The 18,305-nt window shown below is 40.5% G+C and overlaps 3 protein-coding genes and 3 non-coding genes across 13 annotated transcripts in view; 5 read left to right on the top strand and 1 right to left on the bottom strand.

The window, feature by feature from the left end:
- Positions 1-3,911, top strand: part of LOC125297029 (titin-like) — a 39,630-nt gene extending 35,719 nt beyond the window's left edge. For 2 of the 3 annotated variants that reach the window (XM_048247167.1, XM_048247166.1), the window contains exons 17-20: positions 1,078-1,362; positions 1,677-1,934; positions 2,343-2,505; positions 2,626-3,911. In XM_048247167.1, the coding sequence (XP_048103124.1) occupies positions 1,078-1,362; positions 1,677-1,934; positions 2,343-2,494 (695 nt within the window). In that variant the 3' untranslated portion in view covers positions 2,495-2,505; positions 2,626-3,911. The remainder of the gene's footprint in view (positions 1-1,077; positions 1,363-1,676; positions 1,935-2,342; positions 2,506-2,625) is intronic. The other variant, XM_048247168.1, reaches the window with a different exon arrangement.
- Positions 3,912-5,793: 1,882 nt separating this feature from the next.
- On the top strand, positions 5,794-10,222 carry rpsa (ribosomal protein SA). 4 transcript variants are annotated; one of them, XM_048247164.1, is made up of 8 exons: positions 5,794-5,877; positions 7,745-7,915; positions 8,479-8,597; positions 8,931-9,176; positions 9,369-9,497; positions 9,610-9,778; positions 9,883-9,924; positions 10,065-10,222. In XM_048247164.1, the coding sequence occupies exons 2-8, from the start codon at positions 7,783-7,785 to the stop codon at positions 10,157-10,159; spliced, it is 933 nt and encodes a 310-aa protein (XP_048103121.1). In that variant the 5' UTR covers positions 5,794-5,877; positions 7,745-7,782; the 3' UTR covers positions 10,160-10,222. The 4 variants fall into 4 exon arrangements, with proteins under 4 accessions (XP_048103121.1, XP_048103119.1, XP_048103120.1 ...); XM_048247162.1 differs by having other exon boundaries at positions 9,883-9,936; XM_048247163.1 differs by having other exon boundaries at positions 9,880-9,924.
- LOC125298677 lies at positions 8,120-8,259 on the top strand. Its single transcript, XR_007194252.1, has one exon. It is a non-coding gene; the product is annotated as a small nucleolar RNA SNORA62/SNORA6 family (small nucleolar RNA).
- Positions 8,690-8,829, top strand: LOC125298676. Its single transcript, XR_007194251.1, has one exon. It is a non-coding gene; the product is annotated as a small nucleolar RNA SNORA62/SNORA6 family (small nucleolar RNA).
- Positions 10,223-11,653: 1,431 nt separating the features above from the next.
- On the bottom strand, positions 11,654-11,726 carry trnar-ccu. Its single transcript has one exon. It is a non-coding gene; the product is annotated as a tRNA-Arg (tRNA).
- A 228-nt stretch (positions 11,727-11,954) lies between these two features.
- ttc26 (tetratricopeptide repeat domain 26) lies at positions 11,955-17,922 on the top strand. 3 transcript variants are annotated; one of them, XM_048247159.1, is made up of 19 exons: positions 11,955-12,229; positions 12,359-12,420; positions 12,555-12,701; positions 12,822-12,914; positions 13,080-13,194; positions 13,287-13,336; positions 13,598-13,743; positions 13,874-14,045; positions 14,396-14,470; positions 14,665-14,767; positions 14,885-14,940; positions 15,087-15,140; positions 15,240-15,303; positions 15,699-15,787; positions 15,925-16,008; positions 16,143-16,212; positions 16,314-16,420; positions 17,066-17,199; positions 17,458-17,922. In XM_048247159.1, exons 2-19 carry the CDS (start codon positions 12,418-12,420, stop codon positions 17,570-17,572), a joined length of 1,677 nt encoding a protein of 558 aa, XP_048103116.1. In that variant the 5' UTR covers positions 11,955-12,229; positions 12,359-12,417; the 3' UTR covers positions 17,573-17,922. The 3 variants fall into 3 exon arrangements, with proteins under 3 accessions (XP_048103116.1, XP_048103115.1, XP_048103117.1); XM_048247160.1 differs by having other exon boundaries at positions 11,957-12,229; positions 12,359-12,455; XM_048247158.1 differs by lacking the exon at positions 12,359-12,420.
- The last annotated feature ends 383 nt before the right edge of the window (positions 17,923-18,305 follow it).

The raw sequence follows: 18,305 nt of genomic DNA, 5'->3' as shown, positions 1-18,305 counted from the left end.
TAAAGTATAGTATATAGTATAAAGCCTGTTTCAATTGGTGTTTTTATGGATTAATCAGTTTATGTAATTTCTAACTTTTACTCTACTTTTCTGTACATGCATAGTTTTATAACCATCATGTGAATGACACATTAATACACAACTCTCCGCTAGCTGCCAAGTATTTGTGATGCTGTTTTGTGGTCTATGTTAAAAACCTGTATAACAGATTCAGCCCAATTAGGCTACAATAGCTAGCAAGATACATAGTAACTTTTACCAATGCACTATATAAATAAACTTGACTTGATTTGAGCTGCTAACGAAGCTGTTCTTGCTGTTTACAAGGCTGTTTATCTATCTAGGTTTAGTTTTAGTTAAGTGCACAAAATGCATGCAGGCTTCAGTAATTCACAGTTATGAACATAGCAACCCTTACATTGGTAAACTTGTTGGAACAGTGTTTTTATTCAACATTTAATAATTCTGTCATATGTCTTTATTTTCTATTGTTCATGCAAATATTCTGTTGTTAATATTCATGACATATGTTTTTACTGAGATGACCGCAGCAACAACTGCAAATTGCCTAATAAATATCACCGGTTGTGTTGTGTGGTGAAATGTATGCCACATCAGAGCTCATGGCAATAGGAAATGACACATGGCTTCTTCCATGTATGAGTAGTGGTCAATCATTGGGATATATTTGGTCAGGGAAATAAACATACGGTAACACTTTACTTGACAGTATCGACATGAACACATGAGACTGTCATGACACATAAACCCTAATCCTAACCTCTAACCCTAAACCTAACCCTAATCATAACCCTAAATTGTTATGACAAAAACCGAATGTCACTTAATAACAGAAGCGTTATGTCATGAAGTTTATGACTTTATTTATGACACGTTCATGACAGTGTCATGTCACTCTTATGACGATACATTTAAGTAAAGTGTAAATAAACATGCATCTGGATTTCTCTAGAAATAATAGTTTAACCTGCACCCTGAGTCTTCTACCTACTAGTTGTTGTAGGTGAAGCTGTTCCGAAAGGTTGTGTGATCTGTCTGTGTTCTCAACTCCTCCAGGTCCCTCTCCCTCTGTCTGGCTTGATGTCATTCCCAGCAGATCCCAGCATTTTGTATCTGAGCCTCTCACTCTGGCCTGCAAAGCACAGGATGCTGCAACGGTTTGGTCAGTGAGACGATTCACTTTATCAAAGGAGCTGTCAGACTGCCCCTTTGATAAGAAATCACAGATGTTGGATCCATCCACATGTAACATCAGCTCTTTAACTCTGTCAGCCAGTGGGGTGTACTGGTGCCAGTCTGAATCTGGGAAACGCAGCAATGCTGTCAACATAACCGTGCACAGTAAGTGATAGGGCAGTCAGAGCTTGAAATAAATATCTCTGAGAATGAATTGCAAGAGAGAACAGAACAAAATCAGATTGAGCCAGTTTCACTTTATATAAATAAATATGAATATACCGGATTCATGTAAAAGATTATGGGTCAAAGACGGAATGGCTTCTCTTTACTAATTGTGTTTGTAATTTTCATCCTGTAAACAGGAAATACTCAAAGTTCATGAATATGTGAATAGAGTTCAGACCCCTTTATGTTTAATGTGTAGTTGTCAATCTGAACCATAGCCTGATGCTCACTAATTTTCTGAACTTGTGCAGGTGGCAATGTGATACTGGAAAGTCCAGTGCATCCCTTGAAAGAAGGAGAGAAATTAACACTCCGCTGTTTAGGCCGAAAAAGTGTCAAATCAAACCTCAGTGCCACATTCTATAAGGATGGATTACATGTGGCGAACCAAACCTCTGGAACATTCATGCTACCAAACATCTCTAAGAAAGACGAAGGGTCCTATGTTTGTGAGATCGAAGAAAAATGGGAAAGAAGGTCACCCGGAAGCTGGGTCTCAGTCAACTCAGGTGGGGAAAGCATTTTTTTTTGTTGTGTGTGGGAAAGTGGTAGGCAGGTTTAAACAAACCACAGAGCAACTTCCTGTCTAAGAGACAGTACTCATTGTTTATTTGATTCAAACAGCTTTTGATCCCTCATAGCACAGAAACCGACAAATGTAAATGCAAGTAAATGCAACCAAGCTACAGTTCAAGATAACTCAACATATTTCATATCAAAGTAATAAAAGTAAGTCTTAAGTTAGCATTCATTGTGTAGTGTAGTGTATTTACACACACACACACACACACATATAGAGTGTAGATTTTAAATCACTTTCAGGTTAACGTATTTCATTAATGGGAAAGGCTTTTGGATCAAGATGCATGTTTTATCTTTTTCATGTTTATGATTTCAGTTCATTGTTTTTTCTACAGTCCAAGATATAGCCCCTAAATTTGGATCAATTTGGTTGCAACATGTAAGGACTATGCATAGGACAGTGCATCTCAATATAACCGTTAGGTCTGTCATAATGAACGTGATGCAAAAACGAATAAAAGGACCGCTTATGGCTCAACTCAACTGAACCAACTACAGGTGGCGTTAGTGCTTGTGCCCAGCGGAGGCCAAACTATACAGCTAACTAACTATAGATGGAAATTGCAAAATGTGTAATAGTGACTCAACTTTTTTTGTGTTATTATTTCTGTCCCATAGTTGCACGTGATGAACGCAGAAGACCCTGTAAAAGGCTGAAAACAACGTACCAAAGATCTAAAGACATACTGTAATGTTCTGATTTCGTACTAGCTAATGGTTCTGAATGTTGAATCTTAAACTGTTTGGGTGTAGTGATAATTATTTCTTTTAGAAACATAAAATATGAACAGCTGATCACAGCTGATCAAATCCTGACTATATCCCTAAGCATTTGATCTGACCTCAACCTCATCAACATCAAGATTCATCTGCTGTTTTTTGATAAGTGTTCTGTGTTGTATTAGGACCTAATAATTAGGTGATGGATATCTTTTACTTTTGTTAAACATTATTCTTCAGACTGTGTTTGTGTGAGTTTAGGAGTGCACATTGTAGTGAGTTCAGGGGTGCACACTGTAGTATACAGTGTTTTACTGAGTGTCTATTGATCTTGTATTATAATATTTTCAATGAACACAATCAAAGTTTTTTTAAAACTGCTTTTCAACCTGTTTTGCCGTCTTCTAGTTTTACTTCTGTTCGACTGATCTAAGAAACTCTCCGAAGGTTCAAGTTCAAGTTGAAGTAGTTTATTATCATGTACTCATAAAATTAATTATAAGTAATGAAATGATTGTGCTCAAACGTCAGCTCAACTTTAAAGAATATATTAAAAAGGTATATATATTGTGTGTGTAATGGGGGTATGGTGTTTATGGGGTGTGTGGGAGAGGGGGGTGTACCTGTGTGTGTGTGGGGGGGCATATGTGCCTTCATCAAAGGATGAATGTACTGAATAAATTCACAAAAAAAAAACTCTTAGGCAAGGTTTTGCACAAAAATGTACTGAACAGCACCCATATGATAACCAGTCAATTGGCACCATGGTGACAAGGCTGGGGAATTTCCACTTTCCCTTTTCAGTTCCTCAGTTCCTCAGTTCAGACCTCAATCTTTCAGAAACAAGACACCAAAAAGAAGTTCCCACACGCCTGTCTTTTCTCTTGACACTTTATGTTCATGCTGTTATTATTATATGGTTATTATTGTTATTATATTGTTTATTTGCTTATTGTTTACAGTTACTCATTCAAAACAGTTACTCATTCTTGTTTTTTTTTATTTAACTATTTTCTGAATAGAAGAATACTGTTTTTGAAATAGAAGACAAAAGAATGAAATGAAAGAAGCTAAGGTCCTCAACAGGTTAACTTCTTGTTGAAGTAATTCCCGGTGACTACCTTTACCTCTTTGCCTCTCCACAATGTATAGAATAAGAAGAAATAAAGAAAAAAAACATTGAATTTGATGTCGTGTCCCTCCTTTTGACTGATATTGTAGAATATACCAAGTTTATAGAAACAAAATGAATGTTTCTAGCAATCTCTAGTGGTAAGTGGTGGTAAGTTTTGTCTTAACAAAAGTAGTGTGAGTCTTCAACACCTGATTTCAAACCTGCCTCTGCAAACCTGTTGTGCACAATTCAATTTTTGACTGGGTCAGGATAATGAATAGGATATGTCAAGAAAAGCATAGTGAACCTTCCTAAGGTGCCAGTGCATTTGGCTTCACAGTGTCACAGCTATAGGGTGATGTCTTCATAAAAGTATACAGTGAGTTGGAACAGCAGAACATTTATTATATTAACATTTAAAGCAACACCAAAGAGTTTTTTGTACCTTAAAATAATTTTTCCAAAATCGTTTTTAGTGGTTCATCAACTCGTAACAGGGTGAACGGCACTTCTGTATGAGGCGTCCCCTAGGCCATATATCAAGAATAGGTCGCAAATATGCACTAAATGTTTACACATGCACCACTTTTTCTTGTATATATGTACATGAAATGCTTGCGCGCACACCACGTTTTCTTCCACATGCCAATGAAAAGCTTGCATATAAAACAATTCTGTCTTGCAGATTCCCGTCAAAAACTCACACACATTACTTTTACTTCACACATACACCATTTTTGTCTTGCACATCCTTAAATGCACACACATACTACTTTTACTTTGCACATACACCACTTTTGTCTTGCACGTCCATTTAAACACACACACACACAGCCTACTTCGCACCAATTTTAGTTTCCACGTAGGCCAACTGTTTTACCCTTCGAAAATTGTAATGATGTGAACGATAAATGATGTGTATGCAAGAAGTAAAGTAGTGTGTGTGCGAGGTAACATTTGCAGAGCAATGCTATTGGCTGGCCCACCCAGCCTTTCTCAACGGACCACCATCATGAGGTTTCATTCTTGTATATATTTATCTGTGTTCCACTACCATTATTTAAACATACTAGCACAAACTATAGTGGGCATTAAAATCCCCACACCATATTTCTCTGTGAGATCTTTTGATAATGTTCCTCAACAACTCATTTGTTATAAAGCTTTACATGGGTTATAATTAACAATTGTGTATTTACCATTATCCCCATTAAAAAATTCAGTCACTATACATTCATGTTCCTCAGCTGTACCCAATTGTCTGTATGACACTCCTTCTCTAACACAGGTCATACTCCCTCCTCTCTCTTTTCCCCTGTCATACCTAATGGCTGGTATAACCTTTTAAGACAAAATCTAAATGTTGTTTTAACCATGTTTCCTGTATACAGATGACATCTGGTTTCTTATTTAATTTGTGTACATATCGTGTATATTTATCCAAAAGTAACAGGATTGATGACAACGTGGGGACCAATGTAAAATGTTGATTTTTTTCATAATTTTAAAAACATTTAAAATAAAATTGCTTAATGATCCATGAACACTTGAGGCTTTTTATACGTGTATTTATTTTTATGATAGTTTGACTTTTTTTTTTATCCTAAATAGCCAGTGATACTAGACAAGTCATACCGAGGGACAAGCGATTTTTACAGCTTTTGCAATATACCTTATACAAAAAGTGCTTAAAATCCTTTTTAAAAAAGGATGAATTCTAAAAAGTAAATAATTTATTTTTCCCATTATTATATTTCCTAAAATAGAAAATAATTATGAATAAAATATTGTTAATTCAGCTTTGCAGCAGTGATGTTGGCCCCCGTATTACAGTAATGGGATTATCACCTGATGAGATGGTCTATGGATGGGGGGCGCTATTTCTCATGACCTGTCTGTGTGCAACACAAAAATTGAGACGAGGTAATGAAACTCTGCAACGATTGGTCAGTTCTCTGCAATATATATGACGTCATATCCCCCGTACACTCTCTTTTTGCCGTGAGGTTCGGAACTCCATACGGCGTTGTCTCGTGGTGAGTTACATTTTACAGAGAAATCAATTTATATTGTTCTTTACTTGTTTATTTTGTCAAATACCGGCATATAAATGATAATACTTTTAGATTTGGACTCCTGCGATCCCATTGTGACAGTACCAAGGCTGCAATTTAATGGAAGGGAAGTAGGCCCAAAATGGCCTGAATGCACATGTACCATCAAGTTAGCATAATGTTAGCTACCTAGCGGGAAGACTAGCCACATCACATGTGAAGTAGGGTTTTAGGCGGTAGTACTATAAACTGATAAGATGCCATTGTCAAACCTGAGAAGACTGGCTGTAACCCCCCCAGCCCCCTCCATCACAAATTAGGCCTACCGGCCAGGTAATATCACAAACTGCGTTCCCGCTACTTGGCTAAATGTTCATGTTCGCATTCTTCCTTAATGCTTGTTCTCTGGTTGCTCGGAAGTCCACACTGTAACAGATTTGGAGAAAACTCAAGAACAAATCTATTCATTTATTGTGTGTCTGAGTAGTTTGTCAATATTAGTAATTGTATTGAGAGCATGTTGCATGGAGACTTCTTACGATAAGTGATTACTCGAAGTCAGTTCAGTTAAACAAGTCATGTAGAAGACTTTAGTTTGACCATCATAATACAAGATATAATTCTGACCCCAAATCCCCTAGACTCACCAGACCATTGTCGATAATTTCACAGAAGCTTATGTCACTGGCCACTCTTAGGTGGTTTTGGTTGAGTTGACCATCAGTTAACGTCAAAACAGGCACCTTACTTTGGATAGACAATAGCAATATATCATAGTAGTGATTAACATCAAAACATCTAGACAGGACTAACTCAACATTGGGCATCTCGGATATGTTTAATGTTCTATAGACGTTAAATAGCTTGTTATAGTTACCAAAATGGTAGCTAAGGAGCCAGAAGTGAACACATGGATAGCTAAAAAAACTGCTTTCAACACAACCCTTGAGCCAGCTCCTTTTGTATCTGACGTCAATGGCAATGCAGCATTTGTTTGCAACTCCAACTGTGTGGCATACCTTTTGCCATCCACAAATACCTGTATATGTGTAAAAGAATGGAGACTGGATGAGCTTCATTGACTTACGACTACCAGTAGGGGCGTAACTAGCAGTAAAGTTAAACTTAAATTGGTGCATTAAACTCTTTATCAAATTATTTATGAAGTGTAGCAATCTTTTAAACAAAGTTTTAAAGGGACACCAGGCAATGTTTTCGTGTTAATTAATCATCTTCGTAAGTTGGTATATGGTTAAATGAGTCATTACGGGGCGAATGAAGGCTCTCTCGCCCGCCTCTACTGCCTGTAGGAAGAATATCCCACTTGCAAGTTCGGTGCATCCTACCCGCCGACTGAAGCAGGATCAGTTTACAGCAGAGGCAGGCTAACGAAACGCTAGAGATTATTGCAAACGTCTGTATAATGGCAGAGCTGGCGAAGAAGCAGCAAAAACCCTTGACGGAAGACTCAAAGAAAAGGGAAAGAGCTTCAGACCGAGCGAGGGGGAGTTTCGTAGAGAAAAAGCATCAGGCTTGCCTGGTGTCCCTTTAAAATTAATTTGTTTACTCAATTCCAAAGAAATACACGTCCATGCCGGATTAGGGATTGTATTTGCATGCCCATGTTTTAGGGATATTGGCAATGGGCTTCAATGGCCTTGTGGCCGGATGGCCCTGCAGAGCAAATCCCAAATTTGCCAAAAGCTCGTATGGGTATTCCCAGGCTACAAATCCTCAGGCTTGTAGTGAGAATTTTCTGTGCATGGATACCTCAGTTGGTTCTACTTATCTAGTCCGTTGGGTGCAGTATTCTGTGATCTATTAAATGATCCGTCACTTTTCTTCCCAGCTCTCCCATTTACTCGTTACGCAGGGAAAGTGGTCACGATGTCCGGAGGTCTGGATGTCCTTCAGATGAAGGAGGAGGATGTGCTGAAGTTCCTGGCTGCAGGAACTCATCTGGGAGGGACCAACCTCGACTTCCAGATGGAACAGTATGTCTACAAGAGGAAAAGTGACGGTTAGTTGTGCTGATTGCCCTGTCTTACTAGTATTGCACGAACATCTATCCGCTATTTAATAAATAAATCAAATAAAAATTAGTACCAGAGGAGTGCAGAAGTTTGAATGCTAGTCAAGTGTATTGAAGGGGATGGTGGTCGAGGGAGAAGGAGGTTGGGGTAGGAGGGACGTAGGCAATTGTATGGTAAAGGAAGAATCTGAAGTTGCACACTGTTAAAGCCTGGCACTATTGTTGGTGTGTGGGTGTCGGAAGTGTGCTAGAGAAAGCCGGCTGGGTTTTCGCTGACACCATGAGGGCTGTTGCTCTATGACTGGGGTTAGATAGTGACCACAGCCACACTTAACCTTTTTTTTTTTTTGTAAGTGGGTGGAGGATTAGCCTATTTGCTGTCTACTCTCCACTGTTGGATAATGGTGTGCATACCCCCTGCAATAACCAAATCTTACCGTTAACTTCCCTTTACAGAACTCGCTCAGTGGGTTACACCAGTGAGCCTATAGATTTTAACTAACCGCTAACAGGACTATTTCTAAAGGTCTGTTCATATCTTCACTGCTCAGGTGTATACATCATCAACCTGAAGAAGACCTGGGAGAAGCTGCTGCTTGCTGCCCGGGCCATTGTTGCCATTGAGAACCCAGCTGATGTGTGCGTCATCTCCTCCAGAAATACAGGCCAGGTAATGTGAAGCAACCACCCCACAATCCCAATTATGATTGATTGAAAGATCGTGTGTGTGTGTAGCGTTGATATAACCAAATGTGTTCTAAAGTTGCACACTGTTAAAGCCTGGCACTACTGTTGGTGTGTGGGTGTCGGAAGTGTGCTAAAGGAAGCTGGCCCGGTTTTCGCTGACACCATGAGGGCTGTAGCCCTATGACTGGGGTTAGATAGTGACCAGGGCCACACTTAACTTTTTATATAGATTGAACCTCATTGCACCTCATTGCACGTTTCCTTAATTGGTTTAATCCCTTTCTGTGTTACAAGTGTTCCTTTTTTCTTTCTCTAGAGAGCAGTGTTGAAGTTTGCTTCAGCAACTGGCTCCACCACCTTTGCTGGCCGCTTCACTCCCGGTACCTTCACCAATCAGATTCAGGCTGCCTTCAGAGAGCCCCGCCTTCTGATCGTCACGGACCCCCGTGCTGATCACCAGCCTCTGACTGAGGCCTCCTACGTCAACATCCCCACCATCGCGCTCTGCAACACTGACGCTCCCCTCAGATATGTGGATATTGCCATTCCATGCAATAACAAGGTACTGACTTAAAAAATCAAAAGGAGTTCTCTTACTGTGATGAGCAGAGGAAATGTAAAGGCTCTTTTCAGAGGAGTTTTAATGTTTGGTGAAAGTGGACACCATAGTTTGCTGTTGAAATAACCCATGCAAATATGGGCTGATTGTTTATGGAAAGGTGAAGGCTTTATTTAGTGATTTTGTTTGTTCTAGGGACATCACGCTACCGGTCTGATGTGGTGGATGCTGGCTAGAGAGGTCCTGAGGATGAGGGGCACCATTTCCAGGGAGCACCCTTGGGAGGTCATGCCAGATCTGTACTTCTACAGGGATCCTGAAGAGGTATGGTCATGCATGAGCACAATGAAAAGTGTACATGGTCATTTATTCATAATGCAGATACTGATGATGGGAGAAGTTGATTTTGAAACTCCTTGTCCACCTTTCCTGTTAGATTGAGAAGGAGGAGCAGGCCGCAGCGGAGAAGGCCGTGGGCAAGGAGGAGTTCCAGGGTGAATGGACTGCCCCCGTTGCTGACTTTGCTCAGCCTGAAGTGGCCGACTGGTCCGAGGGTGTGCAAGTGCCCTCTGTTCCCATTCAGCAGTTCCCTGCTGCCATTGATGGTATGTCAAGAATACTGTTGACAATAAAACAATTTACTAAATATAACAGTGGCATTGCAAAGGTTTCAAGATTTTAATTGCAAAATGTTTTTTACTCTTAGCAGCTACTGCCGCCAAGGCTGCCCCTACCACAGAGGTGTATGCAGGTGAGATGACTAGTGAGTGGATTTCATTATTTTTTGTTTTTCATGAAAACAAAACTCTAGTTTTGTTTTCAAAAAGGAATAGTTTTTAACATTTAGAGTTCCCTACATTTCATGTTGGCTGTTGTGGTCTCTTTCTACAGAGGATTGGAGTGCCCAGACTGCCACTGAGGATTGGTCAGCTGCTCCAACAGCTCAGACCGGTGACTGGGGTGGTGCCACTTCTGACTGGTCGTAAATGGCAGCAAGTCCAGGGTCTTGTGCTTTGCATTTGGTCAATAAACTCGACTCATTGGTTTAATCATTTTGATTTGTCTTGACTGGGTTTTAAGGGGGATGGTGTTTTTTCTTAAGAGGTTTCCTGTTCAGAGTAAAATGGTTCACACTTCACACATCCAGGCCTATGTGGACATGTTATACAAGATTGTCTAAAGCGCACGTGCAAACGGCAGCACTGCGCTATAGAACACATGGTTTTCAATGCCTTGTGCGTGCAACAACTGGTCTGCTGCTACGCCGAGCAAAGCACAGCACAACATTTTGCCGCTTTGCCACTCCGACTGCGGCACGCACACAGGTTCAATGATTAACTTTGGCCGCGGTGCGCTGTAAATTAATGGTCTCTGCTGCAACCACAACAAAAATATTTGGGACGTTACCTTAACCTAGTAGTGTGTAAAGCACATGCCGCGTGCAATGAAGTCCCCTTAACGAGTCACAAAAAAGTGCAGGTGACCAAGGCGCAGTGCCTTAGTCACCTGCACTTTTTTGTCACTTGTTAAAGGGACAAAAATACAAAAAGGCTGCACACTGTAGCCCCCTTCAGTGCAGTGGGCTGGTTAATCTGAGCACAGCATAAGTCCCCCTTTTGGACTGCTCCCCCATTACCCCTCACATTCTGCCAACTCACTCTGCCTCTTATTGATTCTGATCCTGACCCTCTTTATCCTAACCATCTGACTTGACTGACTAGCCAGTGAAGGCTATGGGCACTAGCCAGGCAGTGTAGAATGCCAACCAGAAAAGCCTCAGTACTCGGGGTAGACTACTGACAACTTGACACCGACTTCTATTTTGACAAGGATGCAGCAAATGTACTGTTGATTTAGAATTGAGCATGTAAAGCAAATATTCAAAATCTTTGAAGAGCATATCCCTAAACTTTCAAGGTGTTTTTTTTTTATCTTCCCACGCATTGTTCTCCCTTTGCAGAACATTGTCAAACATGCAATTTTTATGTCCGTAAGATTTTGTTAGAGACTACCTTCCAGAATAATTGAAGAATTTTTGGTCGAAGCCCCAGTATTAAAGTACATACAGTATAGGCCGTAAGTAAATTTACAACCTTTCATGCTTACTTGTCTGACGTTGATGCTATTTGAGTTGCAATGGTATGGGGCATGAATTCGAAGCGACATGAAATGAAAGTCAAAAATAGGCTACTGATATAATGGTTATGAAGGCATTTAAGAGACAATGGAGTTGACACGAAAATTGGTGATGCGGACATTAAGTATATTGTATTCCGAGTGGATCAAATGAAGGTCAGGTTTTCAGAAAGTCCCCAAATAGGGTTTCCTTTTGTCTTGAACGCCACAAATGGTTTCACGTTTTTAGTTGTCTGGCAACGTCTTTCACACAGTTTTGTTTGTGGAAAGTTTTCTAAGTAATGACATTTATCAAATTATGGTGTTTTAAGCTCATAGCAATGGAGATTGTAATAAAATTAATCCACCCCAGATGGGACTCGAACCCACAATCCCTGGCTTAGGAGGCCAGTGCCTTATCCATTAGGCCACTGGGGCTATGTAAGCAAATCTGATTAACTTTACCAATTTATATAAAATTATATGATTCGTAATCACATGAAAGTGAATATTTTTCTTCATGTACGAGTACCTTATATAATGTATCTTAATGTTCGCACCGCGAATCGCAAATACTTAAAAAATCAGGGAACCGACACCTGACCTTGTGCGCTTGTCGATATCGGTCTCAAACTTAAGTTCCGGTCTCGTCGCCTAGCAACGAGCTTTTCCTGCCAACTAATCCTACTACCTAACGTTACTGAGAGCAACTAGCTAGCTAACTGTTAGCTTGGTTTTCGCAGTAAATCCAGACGAAATGTCTCGTCCGTATTCCCGCTACATTGCCCTTTTGCAGCCTTCCGAGATGCTTTAGCCAACTGATAGCACACTTGCCAGTATACAACGGAACTAACATGGGCCACTGAGAGGCAAACAATAACGTTAACATTGGTCGTGCCTTTCCTTAACGTTATTTGTTAGCCCACTGGTCAAGCATCATGGTGAGTTGTGACCATATCGTTAACGTTAACTATAACTTAAGTAGTTTCGCTGGTTTGCTATACAGATATTCAGTTTGATCAAAGTTTCTGATAGGTTGATAGATATAAAATACAGCTCTGATTTCATAGATGAAATCTACAGGGAACAAGCTGAAGTTAACGTATGTGCAAGGGAAAATGCTAATGGTATGGTAAGGTTAATTACAAAGCGATCCACAATGCAAGGGTATGTTAATTAGGGTGATTAACATTCAGTTAAATTACCATTTATTATATCAATTGTCACATATTGACGTTTATGTCCCGTTCTCTTGGGGGTAAAAAGATTCTATCAAGAGTAAAACCTGCTGTTGGTGGCGATGCTGCTTCCAGTGTGAGTGAAAAGAAGAGAAAAAACAAGGCGAAGAAAATTCCACGACTTGAGGACTATTTGAATCAGAGAGACTATATGGGTGCATTGACTCTGCTGGAGGTAAACTGCCGACTTTTGGTGGTGCATGTACACGCACCTTGGTCTCACCAATTGATTAACGAATGTCTCCACAAACACCACAAGAGCAATTATGTATCTTATGCCTGTTGCATGTGACAGTTTCAGCCCAGTGGTGGGGTGGTCGAGGAACACGCAGGCCTTTGGATCGGCTACTGTGCCTTTCATTTAGGAGATCACAGAAGAGCAATGGAGGTATGGGTAGTTGGGGATAACATCGTTTTTTATGGTCTGTATCCTACCTTCGTGTTTGACAGTGCTAATGTGACTGTATCAGAAACAGATACTTTAGTACATATGTAGACGTAGGTATTGTTATCTATGTAGTTTTGCATGTTGATGTTTCTGTTTTAACCTTAGGAATACAAGGCTCTGACTCTCAAGGCAGACTGTCCCGAAGAGGCGTGGGTCCACTTGGGATGTGCCCTTTTTTTCCTTGGGCTTTATAAGGAGGCTGAGGAAGCTGCACTGAAAGGTTCCCTATGATTTTCATCACATGCCAGCAGCCCTACTTTATCATTGGACGGTCTCAAAGAGTCCATCTTTTTCTCTGCTTGATCTTTTCAGGTCCAAAGTGTCAACTCCAAAATAGACTCCTCTTCCACTTGGCTCACAAGGTAGTAAATGTTTTTCAGATTCTTATAATTATGTTAATTGAGCCCTAAATACCTGTGCGGTATGTCAGGGTGCCATGCCTTGTTGTCATGGTTAGGCCAAGGTCACTGTGACCTGATTTTTTTTTTGTGTTTGGACAAATTTGCACATTGACTGAAACCGAACTGGTGCATAAAGGCATTCAAACTTGGGGTGGTAATAGTTTCGTATATTCCATACTTGATTCACTTGACTTGACATTCTATCTCAATTTCCATGAACAGTTCAACGATGAGAAGAAACTCATGGGTTTCCATCAGAATCTGGAGGACGTCACTGAAGACCAGCTCAGCCTCGCCTCCATCCACTATATGCGCTCACACTACCAGGAGGCCATCGACATCTACAAACGAATCCTCCTGCAGAACAGGCATTTGCAATTTTACTAGAGACCGCATTCTTTTTTTTATGCATTCAACAATCATAACAATCTGTTTTGAATGACCCTAATGATAACTTCACCAGTTTTGATGAACTGTTTTCTACTCTTCGTCGTGTAGAGATTTCCTGGCACTGAATGTTTATGTAGCTTTGTGCTACTATAAGCTGGACTACTATGATGTCTCTCAGGAGGTGCTGGCAGTGTACTTGCAGAGTGTCCCCGACTCCACTATTGCCCTCAATCTCAAAGCATGCAACCACTTCCGCCTTTATAATGGCAAAGCTGCAGAGGTAACCGCCATGCCACGCATATGGGACTACCTTTGCCATATGGACAGATAGACCGTCATTTTTAAAAATGCACAAATGCACTCTGCTTGTAACAAATTGTCATTTATCAAAAATAGACACCTCCCACAAGTATTGACTGCATAAATGGTAATGATTTGAATGCTAAAATATTTAAATGTTTCTGACATGCAAGAGTCAGTGAGCCTCAGGATCAAACTTGAGGTTGTGCAATCTATGTAAGCTTATTGATTATTAGTGGAGTGAAGGGTGATATGAGTTAAAGGTTGAGTGTGATGTGAAGAACCTTCTTGTCTTCTGTTAAGTTATTTTTTCTGTTCTCTCTCTGTAAGGCTGAGTTGAAGAACCTGATTGACATCTCCTCCAGCTCGTTTGAATTTGCCAAGGAGCTAATTCGGCACAACCTGGTAAACACTCTCACTTTAAAGATATATATTTGATGTGGTGATATATTAGAAAAAGTTTCTAGAAGAAGAAAAAAGAAAGAATCTCTGAAGAGTTGGAAAGTTACTGACACACTGAGCGATGATTTGAAGAAGAGGCTGAGATCTTTTCAAGTAAATTCACAAGTTGTTTTCCCCATGACCTCACCTACTCTTAGGTAGTGTTTCGTGGTGGAGAGGGCGCTTTACAAATCTTGCCACCCCTGATTGACGTCATTCCTGAGGCTCGACTTAACCTGGTCATCTACTACCTCAGACAAGGTGAGCTAAGGCTTTTTTTCTTTTTCAACTTGTTTTCCCTTTTAGGTTTCACTCACCCACATTCTGCTGCATCAAGTGTTTTCTGTCCCTTTTTTGTTTCTTTTGTGTACACTATAGATGACGTTCAGGAGGCTTACAATCTTATTAAAGACCTTGAGCCCACCACACCCCAGGTACTCAACAAGCTACTCAATCTTTCCTTTTTGCATGGCTTGGTCCTCTATCCTTCCCAAGCCTGTCCCTCCCCAGTTTTCCTGGATGATGCGAAAGCCATTCATGAGGAGGTTCTAATGATGTTTACTGTTTGTCTTCGTCCCAGGAATATATTTTGAAAGGTGTGGTCAATGCAGCACTAGGTCAGGAAATTGGATCTGTAAGTAATCTTGGTGCATAGATGGATACTGCCATTTCTATAGATATTATGAGGTGAGGATTTGTCTTTATCTGCTAATGGCTCAAACTTTTCCCACAGAGAGAACACCTGAAGATTGCGCAACAGTTCTTTCAGCTGGTGGGAGGATCAGCCAGCGAATGCGGTATTTTGAATTGTGTCATAGTATTGGGCTTGTGGTAACAGTGTAATGCTAACAAGCTGCTGTTTCTATTTGGATATTGATATTTAATGCGGCTGATCAAGCCCTCTCAAACCTGTACAACATACAAAATGAAGACAAGTTAGAATACACTTTGCATGACCGCTGATATTCTAAAAATCCACTTCCAAAAAGTCCTGTTTCCTGGAATAACTTGTGTTAGTATGATATGATACCCCATTGTACCAGATAATCACATTGAGTCTTTATGAATGAGTGCTGAAACTGGATATTAGACTTGAGAGAAGTAGGGGTATTTCACTAGGAAAGGGTGTGGGTGGACGGACGGGCCTTGATCATCTTGTTCATTGTGTTGTTGGTTTCTATTTACCTTGAAGACACAATACCGGGACGGCAGTGTATGGCCTCGTGCTTCTTCCTTCTCAAGCAGTTTGAGGATGTGCTCATCTACCTGAACTCAGTCAAAGTATTACACACTCCTATGCAGATGGAAATCAACACTTTAAAATATGTGTCTATCGCACAACAAAAACGGCTCACTAACATATTTATTCTAACATATTTATTCTAGAGCTATTTCTTATTCTTATTTATTCTGTCTAGAGCTATTTCTACAATGAGGATATTTTCAACTTCAACTATGCCCAAGCCAAGGCTTCCCTTGGGAACTACAAAGAGGCTGAGGAGGTACTAATGCGAACTTACAGAATGTTATTTCCCCTTGTGAAAAAAGCAATTTACGATTGCTATTTGAATTGACACCAGTGCCATGTTGTTACATGTTGGACTTTGACTGAGAGTAATAACTGTTGTCATATTAGGTGCTCCTGATGATCCAGAGTGAGAAGATAAGGAATGACTATGTGTACAAGAGCTGGCTCACTCGCTGTTGTAAGTTATCGCCCAACGGAATGTACGTGTCCTCAAATGACCTGGTGTGAAAGTCTTGCACTTGAGTTGATCAATGTTATTTTCTGCCTGTTAACACGTAGACATAATGAATAAGAAGGCTCGTTTAGCCTGGGAACTGTACCTGAAGATGGAGACCTCATCAGAATCCATCAGCCTCCTACAGCTCATTGCTAACGACTGCTATAAGGTCAGTGTCTGCGACGGGATGTCAGAGGGTCCAGCCTGTGCTGTATGCCGATATTAATTGTGGCTGTAACAATACGTGAACCAAAACCAGAATTGTGTTACAAGCATCCAAGATCTCGTATCGCGATTCTAAAAAACAGAACCGCGATACACACCCCTATCCAACCCCAGCGGCTGTCGTCCTTACAGATACAGCCCCTTGAGCTCTCAATGCAACAAAGCTCATTTCAGAACTCCTATTATGCAGGGGAATATTGTTGCGCTCAGATGATCTAGAGTTTAGCCAGGTGCGTTTGAACCAAGAGTTGAAGAGAGAGAGAGGAGTAGTTGGCACACTGAAAGAAATGACTTAAACAAAGTCTTCAGAAAGGAGTTTTTCCATTTAATTTTGGGAGCAAGAGCAGAACTCCTATTATAACACATGGGAATCACAAAATTATTTCTAATTCACCATTTCCTCTTACGTAGCAATACCGCTACACTTTGCCGCTACATTGAGGTATAAACTGAACCGTGGCTCAAAAAATCGATGTATGAACTGAACCGTGGGTTTGGTGTGTCGTTACACCTCTAATATCAATGTGTTCCCCATTATCCTTGTTTTCTGTGGTTACCATTTGACTCTAAACTTGGTCTCTGCCTCTAGATGGGCCAGTTTTATTATGCCGCCAAAGCCTTCGATGCCCTTGAGCGGCTTGACTCCTGCCCTGAGTACTGGGAGGGGAAGAGGGGAGCCTGTGTGGGGATCTTCCAGCTCATCCTGGCAGGAAGAGAACCCAGGTATGACGCTGTGTGGTGTGTGCTGTGTGCTAATGTAACGGTAGACCCCCAGCAGAGGGGTTGGTTGGACTGGGAGTAAACCTCACTCTGATTCCGTCTGAGACGTGTGACAATGGCTCAGAGTTAAGACCAGTGCGTGACTGTCCAGTAAACACAATTGTAGGATTTGATTTGAATGATCCAAATATGCATTGTTTGGATTTGACTAGAATGATTGTATGTAACTGTTTTTTTTATGTCCACTAATGTCCTTTCTAGAGAGACGTTGAAGGAGGTCCTTCCTATGTTGAGAAGCACTGGGAACCCACAGGTGGAATACATAATCAGGATACTAAAGAAATGGGCCAAAGACAACAGAGTTGCAATATCATGATCTTTCAAGGCAACAGTTACAGCATTGACGTGCTTTTGCCAGCACAAAACAGTCATCACAGGCATGGAAATGTTTAGTTCCTATCTTAGATGGGTTAATCATGTTGCAAATTTGATAGAGGATGCATTTCTGAAATGTGTAGACATACATTTGCATTAAAAATCATTATCCTACTTTGGAAATAAATTATATTTATCAGTATTTTACGTACAGCTCATGAAATCAAAGTATCACAAAAACATGACTTGATATCTGAACTGTATTTGTGTTTTACTTACATGTACAGTTTGTAGCACATTTTATGCAATGTTGTATTGTACGTCCCAGAGTAAATATTTTGTATGTATTTATATTTTGTGTAAGTGCATTTATTTATTTCTGAGTGGGCCTCTGAGGATTTGTGTCAATATCCATGGCCCATTCGTCTGAGAGATTGCTAGCCTGCAACTCCACAACTGAATGGGTATGATGATGTGTAGAGCACTCCTGATTAAAACGACGGACAAAATGTCCCACGTTGAAAGCAACGTCGTAGTAAAGCAACAGGTGGCAGTACCAATATTAACAATGTTTAAATATATAAGCTGTTTGCAAGTTGTCGAACGGTACGAAAAGATTCCAGATTAACCTGCCACTTGATCCTATCTTCCGTGTACGGTTGTCATAGAGCGCACACACTGGCCTCTGAGCAACACCGCCTGCATATAAATAGCTATTGACAGGAAATGGCGCT

Source organism: Alosa alosa, chromosome 7, assembly GCF_017589495.1.
Source record: "Alosa alosa isolate M-15738 ecotype Scorff River chromosome 7, AALO_Geno_1.1, whole genome shotgun sequence".
In the NCBI taxonomy this organism is placed as follows: domain Eukaryota; kingdom Metazoa; phylum Chordata; class Actinopteri; order Clupeiformes; family Clupeidae; genus Alosa; species Alosa alosa.
Note: the sequence above shows the minus strand (reverse complement) of the source record. Positions and strands in the feature narration are given on the sequence as shown.

Coding starts and splice junctions, on each gene's coding strand:
- rpsa (XM_048247161.1), top strand. CDS start 7,783: ATGTCCGGAGGTCTGGATGTCCTTCAGATGAAGGAGGAGGATGTGCTG. Junction 8,598..8,930: donor CCTCCAGAAATACAGGCCAG/GTAATGTGAAGC, acceptor TTCTTTCTCTAG/AGAGCAGTGTTGAAGTTTGC. Junction 9,498..9,609: donor TCTACAGGGATCCTGAAGAG/GTATGGTCATGC, acceptor CTTTCCTGTTAG/ATTGAGAAGGAGGAGCAGGC.
- ttc26 (XM_048247158.1), top strand. Junction 15,304..15,698: donor AGGATCAGCCAGCGAATGCG/GTATTTTGAATT, acceptor TTTACCTTGAAG/ACACAATACCGGGACGGCAG. Junction 17,200..17,457: donor CTGGCAGGAAGAGAACCCAG/GTATGACGCTGT, acceptor TGTCCTTTCTAG/AGAGACGTTGAAGGAGGTCC.